General features: G+C 41.2%; 1 protein-coding gene across 1 annotated transcript in view; it reads left to right on the top strand.

The window, feature by feature from the left end:
- Positions 1 to 21,986, top strand: part of LOC139384582 (mucin-5B-like) — a 53,555-nt gene that overhangs the window by 19,100 nt on the left and 12,469 nt on the right. The window contains exons 9-42 of the mRNA XM_071129414.1: positions 4,291 to 4,577; positions 4,857 to 4,971; positions 5,235 to 5,325; positions 5,423 to 5,529; positions 6,707 to 6,923; positions 7,019 to 7,144; positions 7,541 to 7,658; positions 7,757 to 7,895; positions 8,426 to 8,536; positions 8,677 to 8,746; positions 8,980 to 9,117; positions 9,221 to 9,385; positions 9,495 to 9,589; positions 9,818 to 9,944; positions 10,053 to 10,308; positions 10,476 to 10,528; positions 10,810 to 10,910; positions 11,716 to 11,867; positions 11,946 to 12,084; positions 12,396 to 12,506; positions 12,926 to 13,105; positions 13,239 to 13,478; positions 13,559 to 13,715; positions 13,832 to 13,960; positions 14,725 to 14,875; positions 14,992 to 15,035; positions 15,123 to 15,353; positions 15,557 to 15,631; positions 15,914 to 16,697; positions 17,001 to 17,186; positions 17,493 to 17,675; positions 18,003 to 18,134; positions 18,489 to 18,700; positions 21,491 to 21,634. Of these exons, the coding sequence (XP_070985515.1) occupies positions 4,291 to 4,577; positions 4,857 to 4,971; positions 5,235 to 5,325; positions 5,423 to 5,529; positions 6,707 to 6,923; positions 7,019 to 7,144; positions 7,541 to 7,658; positions 7,757 to 7,895; positions 8,426 to 8,536; positions 8,677 to 8,746; positions 8,980 to 9,117; positions 9,221 to 9,385; positions 9,495 to 9,589; positions 9,818 to 9,944; positions 10,053 to 10,308; positions 10,476 to 10,528; positions 10,810 to 10,910; positions 11,716 to 11,867; positions 11,946 to 12,084; positions 12,396 to 12,506; positions 12,926 to 13,105; positions 13,239 to 13,478; positions 13,559 to 13,715; positions 13,832 to 13,960; positions 14,725 to 14,875; positions 14,992 to 15,035; positions 15,123 to 15,353; positions 15,557 to 15,631; positions 15,914 to 16,697; positions 17,001 to 17,186; positions 17,493 to 17,675; positions 18,003 to 18,134; positions 18,489 to 18,700; positions 21,491 to 21,634 (5,566 nt within the window). The remainder of the gene's footprint in view (positions 1 to 4,290; positions 4,578 to 4,856; positions 4,972 to 5,234; positions 5,326 to 5,422; positions 5,530 to 6,706; positions 6,924 to 7,018; positions 7,145 to 7,540; positions 7,659 to 7,756; positions 7,896 to 8,425; positions 8,537 to 8,676; positions 8,747 to 8,979; positions 9,118 to 9,220; positions 9,386 to 9,494; positions 9,590 to 9,817; positions 9,945 to 10,052; positions 10,309 to 10,475; positions 10,529 to 10,809; positions 10,911 to 11,715; positions 11,868 to 11,945; positions 12,085 to 12,395; positions 12,507 to 12,925; positions 13,106 to 13,238; positions 13,479 to 13,558; positions 13,716 to 13,831; positions 13,961 to 14,724; positions 14,876 to 14,991; positions 15,036 to 15,122; positions 15,354 to 15,556; positions 15,632 to 15,913; positions 16,698 to 17,000; positions 17,187 to 17,492; positions 17,676 to 18,002; positions 18,135 to 18,488; positions 18,701 to 21,490; positions 21,635 to 21,986) is intronic.

Below are 21,986 nucleotides of genomic sequence, written 5' to 3'. Positions count from 1 at the left end.
CTGTCAAACATGGTGGTGGCAGCATCATGGTTTGGGCCTGCTTTTCTTCAGCAGGGACAGGGAAGATGGTTAAAATTGATGGGAAGATGGATGGAGCCAAAAACAGGACCATTCTGGAAGAAAACCTGATGGAGTCTGCAAAAGCCCTGAGACTGGGACGGAGAATTGTCTTCCAACAAGACAATGATCCAAAACATAAAGCAAAATCTACAATGGAACTGTTCAAAAATAAACATATCCAGGTGTTAGAATGGCCAAGTCAAAGTCCAGACCTGAATCCAATCGAGAATCTGTGGAAAGAACTGAAAACTGCTGTTCACAAATGCTCTCCATCCAACCTCACTGAGCTCGAGCTGTTTTGCAAGGAGGAATGGGAAAAATGTCAGTCTCTCGATGTGCAAAACTGATAGAGACATACCCCAAGCGACTTACAGCTGTAATCGCAGCAAAAGGTGGCGCTACAAAGTATTAACTTAAGGGGGCTGAATAATTTTGCACGCCCAATTTTTCAGTTTTTGATTTGTTAAAAAAGTTTGAAATATCCAATAAATGTCGTTCCACTTCATGATTGTGTCCCACTTGTTGTTGATTCTTCACAAAAAAATACAGTTTTATATCTTTATGTTTGAAGCCTGAAATGTGGCAAAAGGTCGCAAAGTTCAAGGGGGCCGAATACTTTCGCAAGGCACTGTATGAAGAGCATCACTATCCAAATGTACATGGAAATCACTGTACACTAGCAGCAAATGCTAATACATAGAGGTCATTCTAATTTAAAGATACTATCAAAGTTTGTTTGCTAATTGTTATTAGATTCTTATGTGCATGCTTTTGAGTACCTAAAAATAACTTGTTACCATTTACTTTCAAGGATACGACTGTATGTTTAAATTACAAGATGGTATCAATATCCTTAATAATCTTGGCAAAGGTCTAGTTGGGAATACAGTTTATGTAGAATCTTTCTAACCCTTGTGTGAAATTCATGAATAGCTCAGTGACAATTGCATTTTCAAATCATCAATCACATTATGCTTTGCAACAAGAACACAGTTTTCAACAATACCTTCCGTTCAATCACAGTTTTAATGGCTGTATTTTTAATCCTAAAGGGGGTTTTCATGCCAAAACACTCATTTTGAACCTCAGTTCTGGGTCATTCCATTTGATTTCATTCACTTTTTGTCCACCCCCCTTTTGATTTGAACAAAACCTTCCATAAATATTTGCCCATGGTAGAAGTGGTCAGAAAGTGGAGCTAGAATTGCTCAAAGTTGACCTATTTTGCATACCCCATCTTACCATGAGACATCCATGTCTTCAGCACTGAAAAGGGTAAATGGTTGAGTATGTCATAATTTAAAACCTTGCAGACAGTGTTGTAAGACTATTTCAACTTAAATAGGAATGACTGTTCTATTATCTATATTTCTATGATGTCAATAGGTTTGTATGGAAGATTGACAAAACAATTTAAAACAATTGATGTTCCCATTCAAGTCAACATTCTCTAATGTGGGGACCTCCAACCATCTTTGTGCTACCATTTGAAAGTAGAAATGTTGACTTTATCTGTCAAAACATGACACCGTTGTCAGTCACAACATAAACCCCTCAGATGTTCTAAAATATGTTCTAAAATACACTCTTAAGCTACAACATATGCGAAGATTGGAGTACATGCATTTTTAGATAATTGATGTTAGAGGTAAAAAATGTATTAAAATATTTTTTTAAATTATTATTATAAAATAGTTTGACTACCCTGTTTGCAAGCTTTTAAATAATACCAAACTAAACCGCTGATCTTTTCAAGTGACGAAGACATGGATGTCTTAGGGTAGGGTGGGGTATGAAAAAGGGGTCAACTTTGAGCACCTCTATCTCCTAAATGTTTTGGCATTCAGGTCCAAAGGGTTACTTTCTGACTACTTCTACGATGGGCAAAAATGTATAGAAAGTTTTGTTCAAGTTAAAAGAGGTGCAGTCAAAACATTATTGAAATCAAATGGAACGACCCTTATACAAGAATATTGATATAAGGACATGAGGTGGTGGAGCTACATTCCACAGCACCACATAATCACATTGTGCATTACAACAATACTAATGGCATTTTGAAAACGTTTCGTGTTTATAAAACAATTAATTAGTAATGTAACCAAGGGTTTTCTTTCATATTAAGTCATGAGCAGCATTGCCATTGTGTGTAAAAACTCTTTATGATAAGAGAAACAATAAGAAATCGTAGCCTCAGTGTAAGGACAATAGATTGAGTCAGTAATCACTCTTATCAGAGGAACACACCTGCAGCGTGTTATTTTGGTCTGTTGAATGAGTCATCAAAAGATAAACAAAACATATTAACACAAACACTTTTTGACCTGTTTTGGTGTTTATTCAGTCCATATATATATTTTTATAAATAAATAAAATAATTCTAATAGATAACTAATGCAACAATAATGGTTATGGACAGTGTCTCCTGAATGATGGGTCAGGGATATATCCTCCTGGGCTGTGGCTCAACTCAAGACTAGGTTGACACATACATTTGGTTTATTTGGTTGGTCTCAATAAATATTGGAACTTGGTCACAAGGTAAACAAATCTAGGAACCACTTGTTGATGACACCTTTTTCTGTGCAATGATCAAATGGGGTTTAAACCTCTTATACTGAATTGAGAGGGCCATGAACTCCTTTGGATGGAGCCAATCCTTCTGCCACACCTTCACGTCTGTTAGAACTTAAGACCTTCCTTCCACTCAGGTGGTATAAAACCAAGCTAAATACCTTTCTCATACCACCTGTGTTCACTACCCAGAGGATGACCATGGGGACAACACAGACGCCCACATGGGTGTTAATATGGATGGCTCTGGCGATTGGTTTAACTGCCTCTCAAAGTGGTAGGTAGAATCCATGATTTTGATTTACATGAAACCTTGTACTTTAGTGTTGACAGGGCTAAACTGTATGTTACTGTATGTCATAGCGCTCTCATAATAGCTCCAATGTTTATCTCATTGGACAGCCTAACAATGAGGGAATATGCTCAGTCCTGCCTTTATGTGCCTTTTAAGCATGGGTTATGATTGATGAACAGGTAAATGTAGGATTGGCAAGAGAACTACATAACAGAGCCTGAAATATACAGGATTCCACAATGATTTACAGTACAACTTTATGTAACTTATTAACATACACTTTGATTTCAGAGGATACATCAAAGGCCACAGTTAACATCATCCCCTCAATGTCAAGGATACCTGAGATTGCAGGTAAGCTTCATAATACATGTGCTATACAGATGCATGAGCCCTGAGGATGATGACAATGATTAACACTGCAGCCTTACATATCCACAGACAATGGTGAAAGGACAAAAACCATGATGGAGACAGTCATAGCAAGTAGTGCAACAGGTTTTGTGGATTAGTTGATTTAAAAGCGTGAAGCAGCACTAGATTATTCATTTGTTGTTCAAGTTCATAAACATTATAGAGATTGGAAAGTCTTGGTTGTTTAGTTGATCAAATATTGAATTTTGCGTTTACTACTATATCCCATAGAAACGCCTTGAATAACACATTCGTAAATGCCAAAAAATGTATCCTAAGGAATACGGTTTTGAAGTGTCTGGAGACATAAGAAATCTCAGGAAATATTCGTGTTTTTGTACACATATTTAACCACCTTTTTATGTTGGCACAAAACTACCTCCATAATTCCAATCATTTGTATGGGTTAACTTCAGACGAGTCCCGTGACACTTGTGGAGGTCGAAGACCAAACTGTTCAGACGCTACAGACAGTAGTTGGCACATCGGCGGTACCGACATAAGACGAGTTCCATGACACCATAGAGTGGTCATATTAGCTAGTAGGCAAAATCGTTTGGACGCTAAAGACGTTTTTGTGAGAATACCGATTTTCAGGATGTCCCCTGGTGTGACAAACAGCTCTGTAGCTCTGCCACTTTCAACCTCAGATGCGGAAGGTGCACATAGGTGGATGCAGTGGATTGAGACGCAGCCCATGCAACAAAAAACACATATCCTTAGCTTAAACTGACAGATTTTGGTGGGGATTTTTGTATTATGTTAATTAGATTGACACACGGGTGTGTCAGTAGACTCTTATGGTGAGTGAGTGAGGCCAATCTAGCAGTCAACCAATGGACTCCTAGTTAAAAGCAACGTTTTACGAGGGGCAGGGTTTTACGTTACCTATTCATTTCTTTCTAAATATCTAAAGATAAAACCTGTTGAGTTGTATGCTATCATAGCTGAATTGGTTGTCCTTTTTCCCAGGAGTGAGTCCTATACATAATGGCCAAGTCTGCAGTACGTGGGGTAACTACCACTTCAAGACCTTTGATGGAGACATCTTTCAGCTCCCCTCCACCTGCAACTATGTTGTGACCTCACTGTGCCATAGCAGTTATGAGGATTTCAACATCCAGATGAGGCGGCAGGTGGTGGACAACCAGCCCACCATTAGCAAGATCACCATGAAGCTAGATGGCACAGTGGTGGAGCTATCCAAGGGTTCCGTTGTTGTTAATGGGAATAAGTAAGTTCCTCAAGAATTTCTCATGTAGCTGTTTTTAAATCAGTGCTCAAGTAGTTGGATGTCATATTGTTGTCCCAGTCGCGTTGATTTAACAGATAAGACTCAACCTTATACTGTGTAGTTATGCTCAAGCACATAATTACAGTGACAGAGATGAGAATGTTGTTTTTAAAGTACCAATGAACATGTCTCAAAATGAAGTCAATTGAGTTAATGTAAAAGTGGTTGGTCTGACTAAGTTCTAGTTGAATCTAGTGCTTTGTCTTCCTCTTCCTCCAGTGCCACCTTACCATTCAGCCAGTCTGGTATTCTCATTGAAGAGACTCCCTCCTACATCAAGATCAAAGCAAAACTGGGATTGGTAGCCATATGGAACCAGGATGATTCCTTCTTGGTAGTACAACAATTATGCATTTATGAATATTTCTAGGTGGAGTTAGGTTTTTGCGGTGTGGTCAATGTCTACATTTGAAGGTCTGTGCTGTGGTGGGCACTGTGTTAACAACAGTTAAGGTAGTCCTAATCTATAGTTATTTTATTAAGGAATAGGTTGTCACTCCTGTTAAATCCTTGTTTTGTTACAGTCATTTCCCGTTTTTGTCAAGGGTAATGGAGGGAAAATGTCACCCTAAAATGTCTAATGGTCTTCTATTTCAGGTGGAGATGGACATCAAATTCAGAAATAAGACCTGTGGTCTATGTGGAGATTTTAACGCAATTCAGCAATTTGATGAGTTCTATAGCCATGGTACATTTTCACTGACAATATCAACACATCAAAAATGGCCTATTATTTGGAATACAGTTGACATTTAACAATAATTGGATTTATTTTTATGCCAAAGGTATGAAATTGTCCGCTGTCGACTTCGGAAACTTCTGGAAATTGGATGGTCCCACTGAAAGCTGTACTGAAAACATACTGCCTTCAAATCAGAAATGCCCCAATCTGGTAGGTTACACTTTATCGCTTATGATAAGAATAGGGATATTGGCTAGGCTGCTGTGTACTTAACAACATGTGGGGTCCGAAATGACTGACTCCCTTGATAAAGATTTGCAAACATGACTGTATACTTCTACAGTATATTGTGTGCTCCATTTCTTTGAAAATTATATTATTTTATACTAATACAATTGCTCTGAGAAAGAGATTTTGTTTAAACGTCATATTTTCTTTCTCTCCAGTCACCCCTGTTTCCAATACCTTTCAATACCACACCTTGCAAATAATGGCACTGAGCCTTTTTCTAAAATGAGTTGGAGAACACATTCTGAGGGATTTTAGACCATTCCTCCATACAGAATCCTTCAAAATCCTTGATATCCATTGTCTGTGCTTATGGACGGCCCTCTTCATTTCAAACCACAGATTTTCAATGGGTGTCAAGTTCGGAGACTCAGTTTATTTATATAAATATATATAAATATATATTTATTTTAGGATTTTGATGTGTGCATGGGGTTATGGTATTGCTGGAAGATCCACTGAAGGCCAAGTGGCAGTGCCAACAAGGATTTTGCTAAAATATCCAGGTACTGGGTAAAGTTCATGATTGATCTTTACAAGAGCCCCAGGACCAGTGGAAGCAAAATAGCCCCTTTTTGCAATGGCCATCTCAGTCTCTCTTTGAAACCCATTGGACATCTGGGGTTTGAATTAAAGAGGGCAGTCCATAAGAACAGACAGAGGACATCAAAGATCCTAAACAGTGAAGGCTGCTGAGGGAAAGACGGCTCGTAATAATGTCGGGAACGGAGTAAAGGGAATACCATTCCACTAATTCCGCTCCAGCCATTACCACGAGCCCGTCCTCCCCAATTAAGTTGCCACCAACCTCCTGTGGTCCTAATTTGTTCTCCAACTCCTAAAACATTTTGGAAAAGGATTATTGCAGTTATCCTCACAAGGTGAAGTACTGAAAGACAGTGAAAATAGGGATGGCAATCATTTTGACCCCTACCTTTCTAAGATTATTTTTATTTACTTTTTAAACAAAATCTTTTTCTAGAAGCAATCGTATTAATTTTATACAGTAATTTCTGCTCGTCTTTATCAAGGGTGTCAATAATTTCAGACTCCACTGTATATGTCCTAATTATAACATCTCTCTGTTTTTGTTTGATAGAAACCAGTTTGTGAGCAGTTGCTCTCCGGTCCTGCCTTCAGCAGCTGTAAGGACTTGTTGGCCATCGACTCATTTGTTGAGGCCTGTGTATCTGACCTGTGCCACTGTGATAACAGCACCAACTCCTTCTGCCTGTGCAACACCATCTCAGAGTACTCCCGTCAGTGTGTTCATGCAGGGGGGAAGCCCAAACAATGGAGGACTGAACAGTTCTGCTGTAAGCATGCCCTTACTCCCCGTATCAACATTCAAATCGCACATTGGTTAGTTGCAACAGTGTACTCATATTTTGACATAACCGTATCTTTGCAGATAAGACATGCCCCTTCAACATGGAGTACCAGGAGTGTGGAAACCCCTGTGTTGACACCTGCTCCAACCCAGAGAGAGGCCAGCTGTGTGAGGAACACTGCTCAGATGGCTGCTTTTGTCCTCCAGGTAGGCAGACATATTTAAACGTTCTCTGCACATCCTCTTCTTCAAAGAGATGTAATAAAAATCCATTGGAATGGAGCAGACTGTATACTGAATTGCAAAGCAATTGATTCCATATTGTGGACTGGACTCTGTTGAGTTACAAAGGCAATTACGAGTTTGTTGTTTTGTAATGGCCTGGTATACTATCTGATTCATGTGGTATTTAGTTCCTGACACAAGGACAAGCCAGTTGATCAGAATATATCATGGAGTTTCAGAAATTGTCTGTCGAGACAGAAAAATACTGTGAATGTAGATTTTGGAGTAAAACAAAAGACATCGTTAATAGGTGTTGCCTATGAAGGGCAGTAGGTTGGGATGGAGACATAATAAACACATGTATGCTCTCACCCAAAGGAACCGTTTTTGATGACGTCAACAAGAATGGTTGTATCGCCTTGAGTCAATGCTCCTGCCGCCACAATGGAAAAACATACGCACCCGGAGAGTCTTATTCAAGCACTTGTAAAGATTGGTAAGAAAACCAGGCTAAGAATTCTGACTTGAGTCTAAAAGTTATTCCAGGGGTGACCATATGTAAGTTCCATTGAATAATTTATATTTTGCCCTTAGTTCTTGTGCTGGTGGTCAGTGGAAGTGTGTGGACAAGGACTGTCCTGGCACCTGTGCTGTGGAGGGAGGATCCCACATCAACACCTACGATGGAAAAACCTACACCTTCCATGGGGACTGCTCTTATGTTCTGACCAAGGTACAGTACAGTTTCCTCACCAAAGCTCTGTGTGCATGAATCTCAGTCACATTAAATACATTTTGAAACTTGCTACCTTCTTTGTAGTTATTATGTCTGTATTACAGCTTTGCCTCCATCTTCTTTATTTTTCTTCTGATATATCCAGTTTGTATGATGAAAATTGTAATATAGAAAAGGGCTTTCCAACCATGTTCCCTGAGTGCTACCTCCCTGTAGGTTTTCACTCCAACCCTAATTTAGCACACCTCATTCTAATATTAAGTTGGTTGATGAGCTGATTCAGGTTAGTTACAACTGCTGAATGAGCTAAAACCCACAGGAGAGTAGCTCTCCAGGAACAGAGTTGGGGAGCCCTCATATAGAACAGTACTATTCATCTTGCATTGATACATTTACCTATGGAGATATGTGGGTTGTTTACTCTGTCTCTTGTTTTACACTGAGATATTCCTTTTTCAAAAGAATTCGAAGGATATTTCCTTTCATTAAGGGAAATATTTGTAACAACTTATTTATGTTTTTTTCAGGACTGTGATGGGATGCAATTCACTGTACTGGGTGATCTGGTGCAGTGTGGGCTTTCTGACAGTGAGACTTGTCTAAAGGCTGTTACCCTGTCCCTCTCAGAAGGAGCCACTGTAAGTATTATTTGACTGACATGCTATCAGCCTTTGACTGCAGTAAATGTTTTTTCCCTAGTGTTGTTAGGTTTTAGACTTTAATGCATTGTTTGAATATCATGAATAAGCATATGGTTAAACAATGACCCTCTATGCAGGTGATCAACATACAACCCAATGGAAAAGCCTTTGTAAATGGAATCTATTCTCAGCTGCCCTTTTCTGCTGGTAAGTTACAGTTGCACAATAAACATACAGTACAATCAATGTAGTCATGACTAGGCATACATGAAACTTGTGTCCTACAGTTAAAGCACATCATTGTATGGGGAATACATAATGATACATGGGAATGTTGTGATGGTGATGCAGCTTTATCATTCAACACTGACACATATATTTCCTTAACATCATAATTCTGAATCTTACTCATTCCTTCCTCTTCCCTTTGTTCCTTATAGCTGGAGTAACTATTTTCAGAGCCTCCTCATTTTTCATCATTGTCCAGACCACCTTTGGCCTCCAGTTGGAAATCCAACTCTCACCAATCATGCAGGTCTATATTGCTGCAAGCATCGTTTGGCAGCAGAGAACTTGCGGTATGTCTCATCATCCATTGACCAACCACCACAGTCCACTGAGGTGTTCATGTTCTGGGAATGATTTATTTTCCCTGTATATAAATACATGTTCACCCTACAGGTCTTTGTGGAAACTTCAACAACAACCAAGGAGATGATTTCAAGGTCCTGAGCGGAGTGACTGAGGGCACAGCCATTGGTTTTGCAAACACCTGGAAAACACGAGCCAGCTGCCCAGACGTCAAGAGTAGCTTTGAAAGCCCCTGCAGTTTAAGTCTTGACAATGGTATCTGCATGGTTTATCACCTTTCCATGTCTGTTTTAATTGTTATGGAGAACGGTGCAAGTGTTTCTTAAAGTTGGCCTAACTGTGGTTTATTTTTTCACTTTTTCAGAGAAATATGCCCAGCACTGGTGCTCTCAGCTGGCTGATCCTAAAGGGTTGTTTGCTAAATGCCACACAGCAATAAGCCCAGACATGTACAAAGAAGTGAGACCATTTCACCATACTATTCATTTCACACAATTTCCTGAGGATAACTAATTTACAAATGTATGTAACGTGATGCCAGCTGTTATGGGGAATTTGAGAATTACGTTGCTTGCTGTTAGGTATTGTGTATCTGCACAGAACTTGTGCATATTATGCACACACAATTAATTAAAACTATTGTACAGTATAATATGGATGCTGTTCTGACTGTGGTTTTCTATTCAGAACTGCATGTATGACAGCTGCAACTGTGAGAAGAGTGAGGACTGCATGTGTGCTGCCGTCTCTTCTTATGTCCACGCTTGTGCTGCCGAGGGTATCCAACTCAACGGCTGGAGAGACACTATCTGCAGTGAGTGACAATCACACAGTAATACCTAAGAAGATGTGTAAATTGTGGGAGAATAAGATACAAATATTATAAATATTTACATCAAACACTAATTGTTGCCATCCCCAGACAAATACTCCACCTCGTGCCCTAGCACCATGGTCTACAGCTACAGCATAAAAAACAGTGATCGCTCCTGCCGCTGCTACAGCGACTCTGACTTTACCTGTTCAATCACCTTCGAGCCTGTGGATGGGTGTGTCTGTTCTGAGGGAACCTACCTGGATGATGAGGGCAAGTGTGTTCCACCAGCCAGCTGCCCTTGTTATTACAAGGGCTCAGTGGTGTCCCCTGGAGAGGTCATCAGCAAGGATGGAACCATGTGGTATGGACCGAGTTATTTACCTACCTATACTCAAGCTGTATATCAATGTAATTCACTACACATTTTATTGCATATTTTTGAGACTTTATGAACCAAGAGCCTTGGGTCTTGCTTTCCCGTAGTGAGCATAGCGACATTCAAGTACCATTAACAACATTTTATTTCAGCACCTGCAAGGAGGGAAAACTCCGTTGCATTGGAGATTCACCCGATCAGCCATGTAAGTTCATGTATATTAATTGTCAAAACAACTCACAATTTTGAGCTATTGTACTGTGCCAGGCAACACTGAATTTGAAATAAGTCCATTCTTTTAATGGCAATCTTCCAAATCCTATATACATTTATGGTGTGTGGTAATAGTATGCTATTGGCAACATAATCAGGCTATGTGCATTTTGAAATATTATCTCTCCATCCTAGTACACACTTTACAGAGCATATAGATTTGGTGAAAGACAAAACAGAGTCATGACACATGAATTCCCTTTATTTTCACAGCATGTGTTGCACCAATGGTTTTCTTCAACTGCTCCAATGCAAGCCCAGGAGTGAGAGGGTTAGAGTGTCAGAAGAGCTGCAACATTCTGGATATGGCCTGTGTAAGTCCCCTATTCACCTCGTCTCCAGGCCATTCTGCACAACGGATATAAGCTTGTGTACAAAACATTAAAAACACCTTCCTAATATTGATATTAATACACAATCCGTCTCAATTGTCTCAAGGCTTGAAAAATGTTCTTTAACTTTCTCCTTCTCTTCATCTACACTGATTGAAGTGGATTTAACAAGTGACATCAGTAAGGGATCAATGCTTTCAACTGGATTCCCCTGGTCAGTCTATGTCATGGAAAGAGGAGGTGTTCTTAATGTTTTCTACACTCAGTGTATAGTCAGTCATATAATGCCCATAGGATTGTGAATAGAAATTGAGTGTAAAATATAAACTTTCCTTTTTTTAAATATATATTTTTATATTAACATACAGGTAACCTCATATCCAAGCTATTGCACACAGAACATATAAGCTTGGTACATCAACGATTTAATTTTGTCCTTAGTGGGAGTAACCATATACTTCCATGGGAGTATCTTTACTGAGTAAAGCATGTGTTATCATTTAATTTGAGCGAACCATACGACTGCTAGGCGTAGCTCTGTGCTTGTGGTGTGCTAACGTATGGGGGAGGGTTAGGGGTAAGGTGTTGTGGGAGATGATTGGTTGGTAGATTAAGCTGAATAAGCCAATGCCTATGCCCTGGGAGTTTCTCCTGGTCTTTCTGTATTGGCTAATGGCTAATGAAGGCCAAGTTTGACCTTCTGGTCCACCAGACTCCACGCATTTGAGCGGAAGTTAACACAATTTTTACACAGTAGATTTTCAAATCAATAATTTTCACTTTACAGATCAGCACAGAGTGCATATCAGGCTGTATGTGTCCCTCTGGACTGGTATCCGATGGAAAAGGAGGCTGCATCAAGCCAGACCTTTGTCCTTGTTCTCACAATGGAGCTACTTACCAACCAGGAGACAGAATCAAGGTCGACTGCAATACTTGGTAAGGTTATCTTGCCTCAATTGGCGTTTTAAACCAATTAAGACTTCAGTCTGATATATCTGTTTTTGCCACTTTCAGCACTTGTAAAGACAGAAAATGGCAGTGCACAACTAACCTGTGCCTTGGAACCTGTGCCATTTATGGAGATGGACACTACATTACTTTTGATGGGAAACGATTCACTTTCGAAGGAGACTGTGAATACACACTTACAAAGGTATGCTTGCAGGGTTTCTTGATAGTCTAAGTGATCATCACCAATATTACATGCTGAACAATAAGGGTTTGTGTTAATTGTTTTAAGGTATATATACTGTAGGTGTTTCTGCGGAGTCTGAATAGCAATATTTGAAACTGTTTGGCCATGATCTGCTGTTGCTTTGTAGATGTTGCTGTAGCATTCCCAACAAGCTGAACCTTTTCACTATTTCAGTGATTGACTTACAACATGTATTGTTGTAGATAATGCTCCATCCACCAAAATACTATGTTGGCTGTTGTTAAATTTATGACTGAAACCTTAAACAGGACTACTGTGGTAGCAACAATGCCAACGGCAGCTTCAGAGTCATCACTGAGAACATCCCTTGTGGAACGACAGGCACCACCTGCTCCAAGGCCATTAAGCTCTTCCTGGGGGTAACTAGATTCCTGCTTTCTGCCTGGCACATACCATTACTGAAGCCAAGACTACTAATATTCGGTCATACATATATACATACATACATACATACATACACACACACACACACACACACACACACACACACACACACACACACACACACACACACACACACACACACACACACACACACACACACACACACACACACACACACACACATACACATACACATACACACACATACACATACACATACACATACACATACATACATACATACTATAAAGCACACAATATACACATAAATCAAAGCTTCATGAGGCCTGGCAAAAAAATGAACATTATGGCATACATTATAACATGATGAGTAATTACATAAATTAATATCTTAACTGCATACTCAAACTATTTAAAAAAAAATCTCTTTCAGAACAATGAACTAATTCTGACAGACGGGAACTACCAAGTCGTTGAGAGAAATACAGGGGAGGCGGTTCCTTACCAGATTCGCACAATGGGCATCTACCTTGTGATTGAAGCCAATAATGGGTTGATTCTCATGTGGGACAGGAAAACAAGCATGTTCATCAAACTGAACCCACAGTTCAAGGTACATTTCAACTTTGATTGGATGACACATTAGATATTAAAATATGGGTGTAGTGTTCCATCAACTGATATTCACAAGTCTGTTATGACTCCTTTTAATCACTCAACTGAATCTTTTGCTATGTCCTCTTCAGGGACATGTCTGTGGTCTGTGTGGAAACTATGATGGCAATGCAAACAATGACTTCACTACCAGGAGCCAGGCAGTAGTTGTCAACCCTCTAGACTTTGGAAACAGCTGGAAAGTCTCTGCAAGCTGCCCCGATGCAAAGAACAAAAGGAGCCCCTGTACTGCCAACCCTTACAGGCAGTCTTGGTCACAGAAGCAGTGCAGCATCATACAGAGCAACGTTTTCACAGACTGCCATTCTAAAGTAGGTTTAGACTTTAGTCGTTCACTGAATGTTTTGGGATTTGATGTGATCATGTCAAATAAGATCTGTTTTCCAATTAGGTGGACCCCTCTCCTTTCTACGATGCGTGTGTGACAGACTCGTGTGCTTGCGACAGTGGTGGAGACTGTGAGTGTTTCTGTACTGCTGTGGCAGCTTATGCAGAGGCCTGTAATGAGGCTGGAGCCTGCATAGCCTGGAGAAGCCCACAAATCTGCCGTGAGTTTCTAAATGTTCCATTCATTTAAGTGCTGACATAAAAATAGGCTTAATCCAGTCAGTTTAAACCGAATTGAAGATAGTACTTACAGAGAGCTTTTGTCCACCACATACAGCACTGTTCTGTGATTACTACAACCCCCCTGGAGAATGTGAGTGGCACTACAAGGCATGTGGAGCTCAGTGTATGAAGACCTGCAGGAATCCCTCCGGGAGCTGCTCAACTCAGATACCACCTCTTGAAGGTACAGTAGACATTCATTTAGGATCTATTTTGGGTAACTACAATTTTCTATAACAGGTACTTAGTATTTATTTAATGTTGAAGATAGAGTCCTTAATTGAAACAATAACAAAGTCGCCACCCCGCCTCTGTTTAGGTAAAAAGCTGAGGGAAGGCCCAGGAAAATTGTAACCACTCTCAAATCCATAGACAGAGCTATGGATGCAAGGGCTGACAATTCATGACATAAAAAGTTTTGTTTTAACCATGTTTTGAGGCTATAAAGTGTTTGATTTCATTTGTTTTGTTTACAAATATTGGGGTTAAACAAGTGTATATTTTAGGTTATTTTATGGGGCACGACATGCTTTCGTGACAAAGGATTCTAGCTTTAAATTACTATCAATTTTATCTGAATGGAATTGGCAGTGTGAAAGAAATGCAGGCTACATCTTTTACCAAACCATGCTAACTGAAAAGTGATCCAGCAAGTATATGGCTCAGCTTGATAGTAAAGAGTTTGTGTACCTGGTGTTGGTGGTATAATTATAGTATAAACTTGATCTCTAGAGAACTTGATCTGTAGTCTATTCATTTATTTTGTCTTTTTGTTGGACTATTCCAGTTTTACAATCATCAAGTATTTAGAAGAATAACTGTCTGAGGTCAATTTAGATATTCTTACATTTTCACTCCCTTTCTATTCACTGCGTTTCTTCACCATATCCCTCTATCAAAAAATAGCTTTTTGATCATTAATATTTGAATATTTTTCTTCTTCTTTAGGTTGCTATCCAAAATGTCCTCCTGCTCAACCCTTCTTTGATGAAGATATAATGAAGTGTGTGGAGAAGGAGCAGTGTGGCTGCTATGGCAGAGATGGAAAACACTACAATAATGGAGAAAAAGTACCGACCACAGAAAACTGTCAGACATGGTATGCCTTTAGTAATGCAGAGAATCTTGGTCTTGGCTAAAATTGTGAACACTGTAACTGTGTTTGAGTGTCAAGAATGAAACTAAGTAGAATTGTAAATGCTTCTTTTTCCAAAGCTATTGTAATTCTGTGACAGTGGACTGCAAATACGATGTACAAGGTATGAACAGATCCTTCAACCAAAACAACAACACATACATGATTTCTGCAACATTCCAGTACCCTAAAATATATCTTACCCTTTCAGCTTGCACTTGCACCTACAATGGGAACAAATACCCCAATGGGCATATCATCTATCACACCACAAATGGGCACGGCAGTTGTATCACAGCCATCTGTGGGAAGAATGGAACCACTCAGAGGGACATTTACCCATGTTCAACTACAACTCCAACTTTAACTCCATCTGTTCCTAACTCTACTCCATTCTCAACAGTGACAACAACTGTCTTTACTTTCTTAACACCCACAACTGGTGGGTACTTGAGACTAAGACTTGAATGACTGTGAATTAGTTGATGTGTGAAATGTAAAAACTACAGCAGGTATCTTTTGTGATCAAAATGGCTAAGGACATTGCTATTTATGCCCCATAATTAAATGTTTTTACATCATTTAAAATGGTTTGTTTGTTTCAAGTTCAACCAAATAACTGTAATGTAATCCCTGATTCTATAGCGCCAACCACAACTTCAACTTCAACAGAGACAACAGTATCTCCAACAACCTTTACTACTACATGTGGCTATCCATGTGTGTGGTCACAGTGGTTTGATACCACATTCCCTACACTAGGAACTCCAGGAGGAGACTCTGAAACCTACAACAACATAAGAGCAGAGGGACACGATATATGTGAGAAGCCAAGCAAGATCCAATGCAGAGCCGAGAAGTACCCAAATGTTAGCATAAGCCAAGTAGGCCAAGTGGTGCAGTGTAATGTAGCAGAAGGGTTGACTTGCAGAAATGAAGACCAGTCAGGCAAATTCCCACTGTGCTTTAACTACCAAGTTCGAGTCCTCTGCTGTGATGAAGATCTTTGTACATCTAAGCCTACAACCATTTCACCAACAACTACAAGACCACCTGTTACAACAAAAACTACTAACGCAACCACCTCCACTATATCAACAACCACGTTGAATACAAAACCCCCTAACTGCACAGTTTGTGAGTGGTCACCTTGGTATAATGTGGATTATCCTCAATTTGGTCCTGGGGGTGGCGACAATGAATCAATTAAAAAGATTCTAGAATCTGGAAAACATATTTGTGAAAAACCAGTGGATGTCATGTGCCAAGCAGTGCGATATCCAGGGATCCCATTGTCTGAATTAGGACAGAATGTAGACTGTAATACGAAGGTTGGACTAATATGCCAGAACAAAGATCAAGGCATTCCTCCAATATGCCTTGACTATGAAATTAAGGTGAAGTGTTGCAAGACTGTGAAATGTCACACTACAACACCAGTCCAAACAACTAAACCTACTGTCACAACAACAACAATGTCAGCATCCACATTACCTACAACAACAAGTAAACCAACAACAATCACTACTCCTCCAACCTCAACTCTACCTCTAACCACAACTACAACTCCTACCACTACTCCAACACCAAATACCACAATCTTAACATCGACTACACCACCTACCACATCAACAACAGTTACTCCCATCACTACTCCAACACCCACTACAAAGACCTCAACATCGACAGTTACATCGACAACAAAAACAACAACTCAGACTCCCAGCCCTAGTACAACTCTAACCACTACTCCTACATCAACCTCAACAGGAGTAACACCGACCACATGCGGTGGTGAAGAAAAATGTGTGTGGTCAGACTGGATCAACCTTGGTCAGCCAACGTCTGGCTCTGAAGGTGGAGATAATGAATCCATTAAGAGCATCATTTCTGCTGGTTATCACATTTGCTCAGCTCCAGAGGCAGTTGAATGTAGAGCAAAACAATACCCTGGACTTCAGATCTCGCAGCTTGGCCAAGACGTGACTTGCAATCCATCCGTTGGACTGATTTGTGAAAACAATATGCAAGGTCTTCAGCAAAAGTGCTTTGATTATGAGATTCGGGTGAAATGTTGTCAATGTGGAACCACAACACACATCCCAACCACCACCACAACAACGACAGGTCCTCACATCACTACTCCTACACCCACTACTACAACGTCAACATCAACAGCTCCACCTACAACAAAAACAACAACTCAGACTCCCAGCCCTGGTACAACTCTAACCACTACTCCTACATCAACATCAACAGGAGTAACACCGACCACATGCGGTGGTGAAGAAAAATGTGTGTGGTCAGACTGGATCAACCTTGGTCAGCCAACGTCTGGCTCTGAAGGTGGAGATAATGAATCCATCAAGAGCATCATTTCTGCTGGATATCACATTTGCTCAGCTCCAGAGGCAGTTGAATGTAGAGCAAAACAATACCCTGGACTTCAGATCTCGCAGCTTGGCCAAGACGTGACTTGCAATCCATCCGTTGGACTGATTTGTGAAAACAATATGCAAGGTCTTCAGCAAAAGTGCTTTGATTATGAGATTCGGGTGAAATGTTGTCAATGTGGAACCACAACACACATCCCAACCACCACCACAACAACGACAGGTCCTCACATCACTACTCCTACACCCACTACTACAACGTCAACATCAACAGCTCCACCTACAACAAAAACAACAACTCAGACTCCCAGCCCTAGTACAACTCTAACCACTACTCCTACATCAACCTCAACAGGAGTAACACCGACCACATGCGGTGGTGAAGAAAAATGTGTGTGGTCAGACTGGATCAACCTTGGTCAGCCAACGTCTGGCTCTGAAGGTGGAGATAATGAATCCATTAAGAGCATCATTTCTGCTGGTTATCACATTTGCTCAGCTCCAGAGGCAGTTGAATGTAGAGCAAAACAATACCCTGGACTTCAGATCTCGCAGCTTGGCCAAGACGTGACTTGCAATCCATCCGTTGGACTGATTTGTGAAAACAATATGCAAGGTCTTCAGCAAAAGTGCTTTGATTATGAGATTCGGGTGAAATGTTGTCAATGTGGAACCACAACACACATTCCAACCACCACCACAACAACGACAGGTCCTCACATCACTACTCCTACACCCACTACTACAACGTCAACATCAACAGCTCCACCTACAACAAAAACAACAACTCAGACTCCCAGCCCTAGTACAACTCTAACCACTACTCCTACATCAACATCAACAGGAGTAACACCGACCACATGCGGTGGTGAAGAAAAATGTGTGTGGTCAGACTGGATCAACCTTGGTCAGCCAACGTCTGGCTCTGAAGGTGGAGATAATGAATCCATTAAGAGCATCATTTCTGCTGGTTATCACATTTGCTCAGCTCCAGAGGCAGTTGAATGTAGAGCAAAACAATACCCTGGACTTCAGATCTCGCAGCTTGGCCAAGACGTGACTTGCAATCCATCCGTTGGACTGATTTGTGAAAACAATATGCAAGGTCTTCAGCAAAAGTGCTTTGATTATGAGATTCGGGTGAAATGTTGTCAATGTGGAACCACAACACACATCCCAACCACCACCACAACAACGACAGGTCCTCACATCACTACTCCTACACCCACTACTACAACGTCAACATCAACAGCTCCACCTACAACAAAAACAACAACTCAGACTCCCAGCCCTGGTACAACTCTAACCACTACTCCTACATCAACATCAACAGGAGTAACACCGACCACATGCGGTGGTGAAGAAAAATGTGTGTGGTCAGACTGGATCAACCTTGGTCAGCCAACGTCTGGCTCTGAAGGTGGAGATAATGAATCCATTAAGAGCATAATTTCTGCTGGATATCACATTTGCTCAGCTCCAGAGGCAGTTGAATGTAGAGCAAAACAATACCCTGGACTTCAGATCTCGCAGCTTGGCCAAGACGTGACTTGCAATCCATCCGTTGGACTGATTTGTGAAAACAATATGCAAGGTCTTCAGCAAAAGTGCTTTGATTATGAGATTCGGGTGAAATGTTGTCAATGTGGAACCACAACACACATCCCAACCACCACCACAACAACGACAGGTCCTCACATCACTACTCCTACACCCACTACTACAACGTCAACATCAACAGCTCTACCTACAACAAAAACAACAACTCAGACTCCCAGCCCTAGTACAACTCTAACCACTACTCCTACATCAACCTCAACAGGAGTAACACCGACCACATGCGGTGGTGAAGAAAAATGTGTGTGGTCAGACTGGATCAACCTTGGTCAGCCAACGTCTGGCTCTGAAGGTGGAGATAATGAATCCATTAAGAGCATCATTTCTGCTGGTTATCACATTTGCTCAGCTCCAGAGGCAGTTGAATGTAGAGCAAAACAATACCCTGGACTTCAGATCTCGCAGCTTGGCCAAGACGTGACTTGCAATCCATCCGTTGGACTGATTTGTGAAAACAATATGCAAGGTCTTCAGCAAAAGTGCTTTGATTATGAGATTCGGGTGAAATGTTGTCAATGTGGAACCACAACACACATTCCAACCACCACCACAACAACGACAGGTCCTCACATCACTACTCCTACACCCACTACTACAACGTCAACATCAACAGCTCCACCTACAACAAAAACAACAACTCAGACTCCCAGCCCTAGTACAACTCTAACCACTACTCCTACATCAACATCAACAGGAGTAACACCGACCACATGCGGTGGTGAAGAAAAATGTGTGTGGTCAGACTGGATCAACCTTGGTCAGCCAACGTCTGGCTCTGAAGGTGGAGATAATGAATCCATTAAGAGCATCATTTCTGCTGGTTATCACATTTGCTCAGCTCCAGAGGCAGTTGAATGTAGAGCAAAACAATACCCTGGACTTCAGATCTCGCAGCTTGGCCAAGACGTGACTTGCAATCCATCCGTTGGACTGATTTGTGAAAACAATATGCAAGGTCTTCAGCAAAAGTGCTTTGATTATGAGATTCGGGTGAAATGTTGTCAATGTGGAACCACAACACACATCCCAACCACCACCACAACAACGACAGGTCCTCACATCACTACTCCTACACCCACTACGACAACGTCAACATCAACAGCTCCACCTACAACAAAAACAACAACTCAGACTCCCAGCCCTAGTACAACTCTAACCACTACTCCTACATCAACATCAACAGGAGTAACACCGACCACATGCGGTGGTGAAGAAAAATGTGTGTGGTCAGACTGGATCAACCTTGGTCAGCCAACGTCTGGCTCTGAAGGTGGAGATAATGAATCCATTAAGAGCATCATTTCTGCTGGTTATCACATTTGCTCAGCTCCAGAGGCAGTTGAATGTAGAGCAAAACAATACCCTGGACTTCAGATCTCGCAGCTTGGCCAAGACGTGACTTGCAATCCATCCGTTGGACTGATTTGTGAAAACAATATGCAAGGTCTTCAGCAAAAGTGCTTTGATTATGAGATTCGGGTGAAATGTTGTCAATGTGGAACCACAACACACATCCCAACCACCACCACAACAACGACAGGTCCTCACATCACTACTCCTACACCCACTACTACAACGTCAACATCAACAGCTCCACCTACAACAAAAACAACAACTCAGACTCCCAGCCCTAGTACAACTCTAACCACTACTCCTACATCAACCTCAACAGGAGTAACACCGACCACATGCGGTGGTGAAGAAAAATGTGTGTGGTCAGACTGGATCAACCTTGGTCAGCCAACGTCTGGCTCTGAAGGTGGAGATAATGAATCCATTAAGAGCATAATTTCTGCTGGTTATCACATTTGCTCAGCTCCAGAGGCAGTTGAATGTAGAGCAAAACAATACCCTGGACTTCAGATCTCGCAGCTTGGCCAAGACGTGACTTGCAATCCATCCGTTGGACTGATTTGTGAAAACAATATGCAAGGTCTTCAGCAAAAGTGCTTTGATTATGAGATTCGGGTGAAATGTTGTCAATGTGGAACCACAACACACATCCCAACCACCACCACAACAACGACAGGTCCTCACATCACTACTCCTACACCCACTACTACAACGTCAACATCAACAGCTCCACCTACAACAAAAACAACAACTCAGACTCCCAGCCCTAGTACAACTCTAACCACTACTCCTACATCAACATCAACAGGAGTAACACCGACCACATGCGGTGGTGAAGAAAAATGTGTGTGGTCAGACTGGATCAACCTTGGTCAGCCAACGTCTGGCTCTGAAGGTGGAGATAATGAATCCATTAAGAGCATCATTTCTGCTGGTTATCACATTTGCTCAGCTCCAGAGGCAGTTGAATGTAGAGCAAAACAATACCCTGGACTTCAGATCTCGCAGCTTGGCCAAGACGTGACTTGCAATCCATCCGTTGGACTGATTTGTGAAAACAATATGCAAGGTCTTCAGCAAAAGTGCTTTGATTATGAGATTCGGGTGAAATGTTGTCAATGTGGAACCACAACACACATTCCAACCACCACCACAACAACGACAGGTCCTCACATCACTACTCCTACACCCACTACTACAACGTCAACATCAACAGCTCCACCTACAACAAAAACAACAACTCAGACTCCCAGCCCTGGTACAACTCTAACCACTACTCCTACATCAACATCAACAGGAGTAACACCGACCACATGCGGTGGTGAAGAAAAATGTGTGTGGTCAGACTGGATCAACCTTGGTCAGCCAACGTCTGGCTCTGAAGGTGGAGATAATGAATCCATTAAGAGCATCATTTCTGCTGGATATCACATTTGCTCAGCTCCAGAGGCAGTTGAATGTAGAGCAAAACAATACCCTGGACTTCAGATCTCGCAGCTTGGCCAAGACGTGACTTGCAATCCATCCGTTGGACTGATTTGTGAAAACAATATGCAAGGTCTTCAGCAAAAGTGCTTTGATTATGAGATTCGGGTGAAATGTTGTCAATGTGGAACCACAACACACATCCCAACCACCACCACAACAACGACAGGTCCTCACATCACTACTCCTACACCCACTACTACAACGTCAACATCAACAGCTCCACC

Source organism: Oncorhynchus clarkii, chromosome 26, assembly GCF_045791955.1.
Source record: "Oncorhynchus clarkii lewisi isolate Uvic-CL-2024 chromosome 26, UVic_Ocla_1.0, whole genome shotgun sequence".
Taxonomy (NCBI): Eukaryota; Metazoa; Chordata; class Actinopteri; order Salmoniformes; family Salmonidae; genus Oncorhynchus; species Oncorhynchus clarkii.
This window is presented reverse-complemented; position numbering and strand designations above follow the sequence as displayed.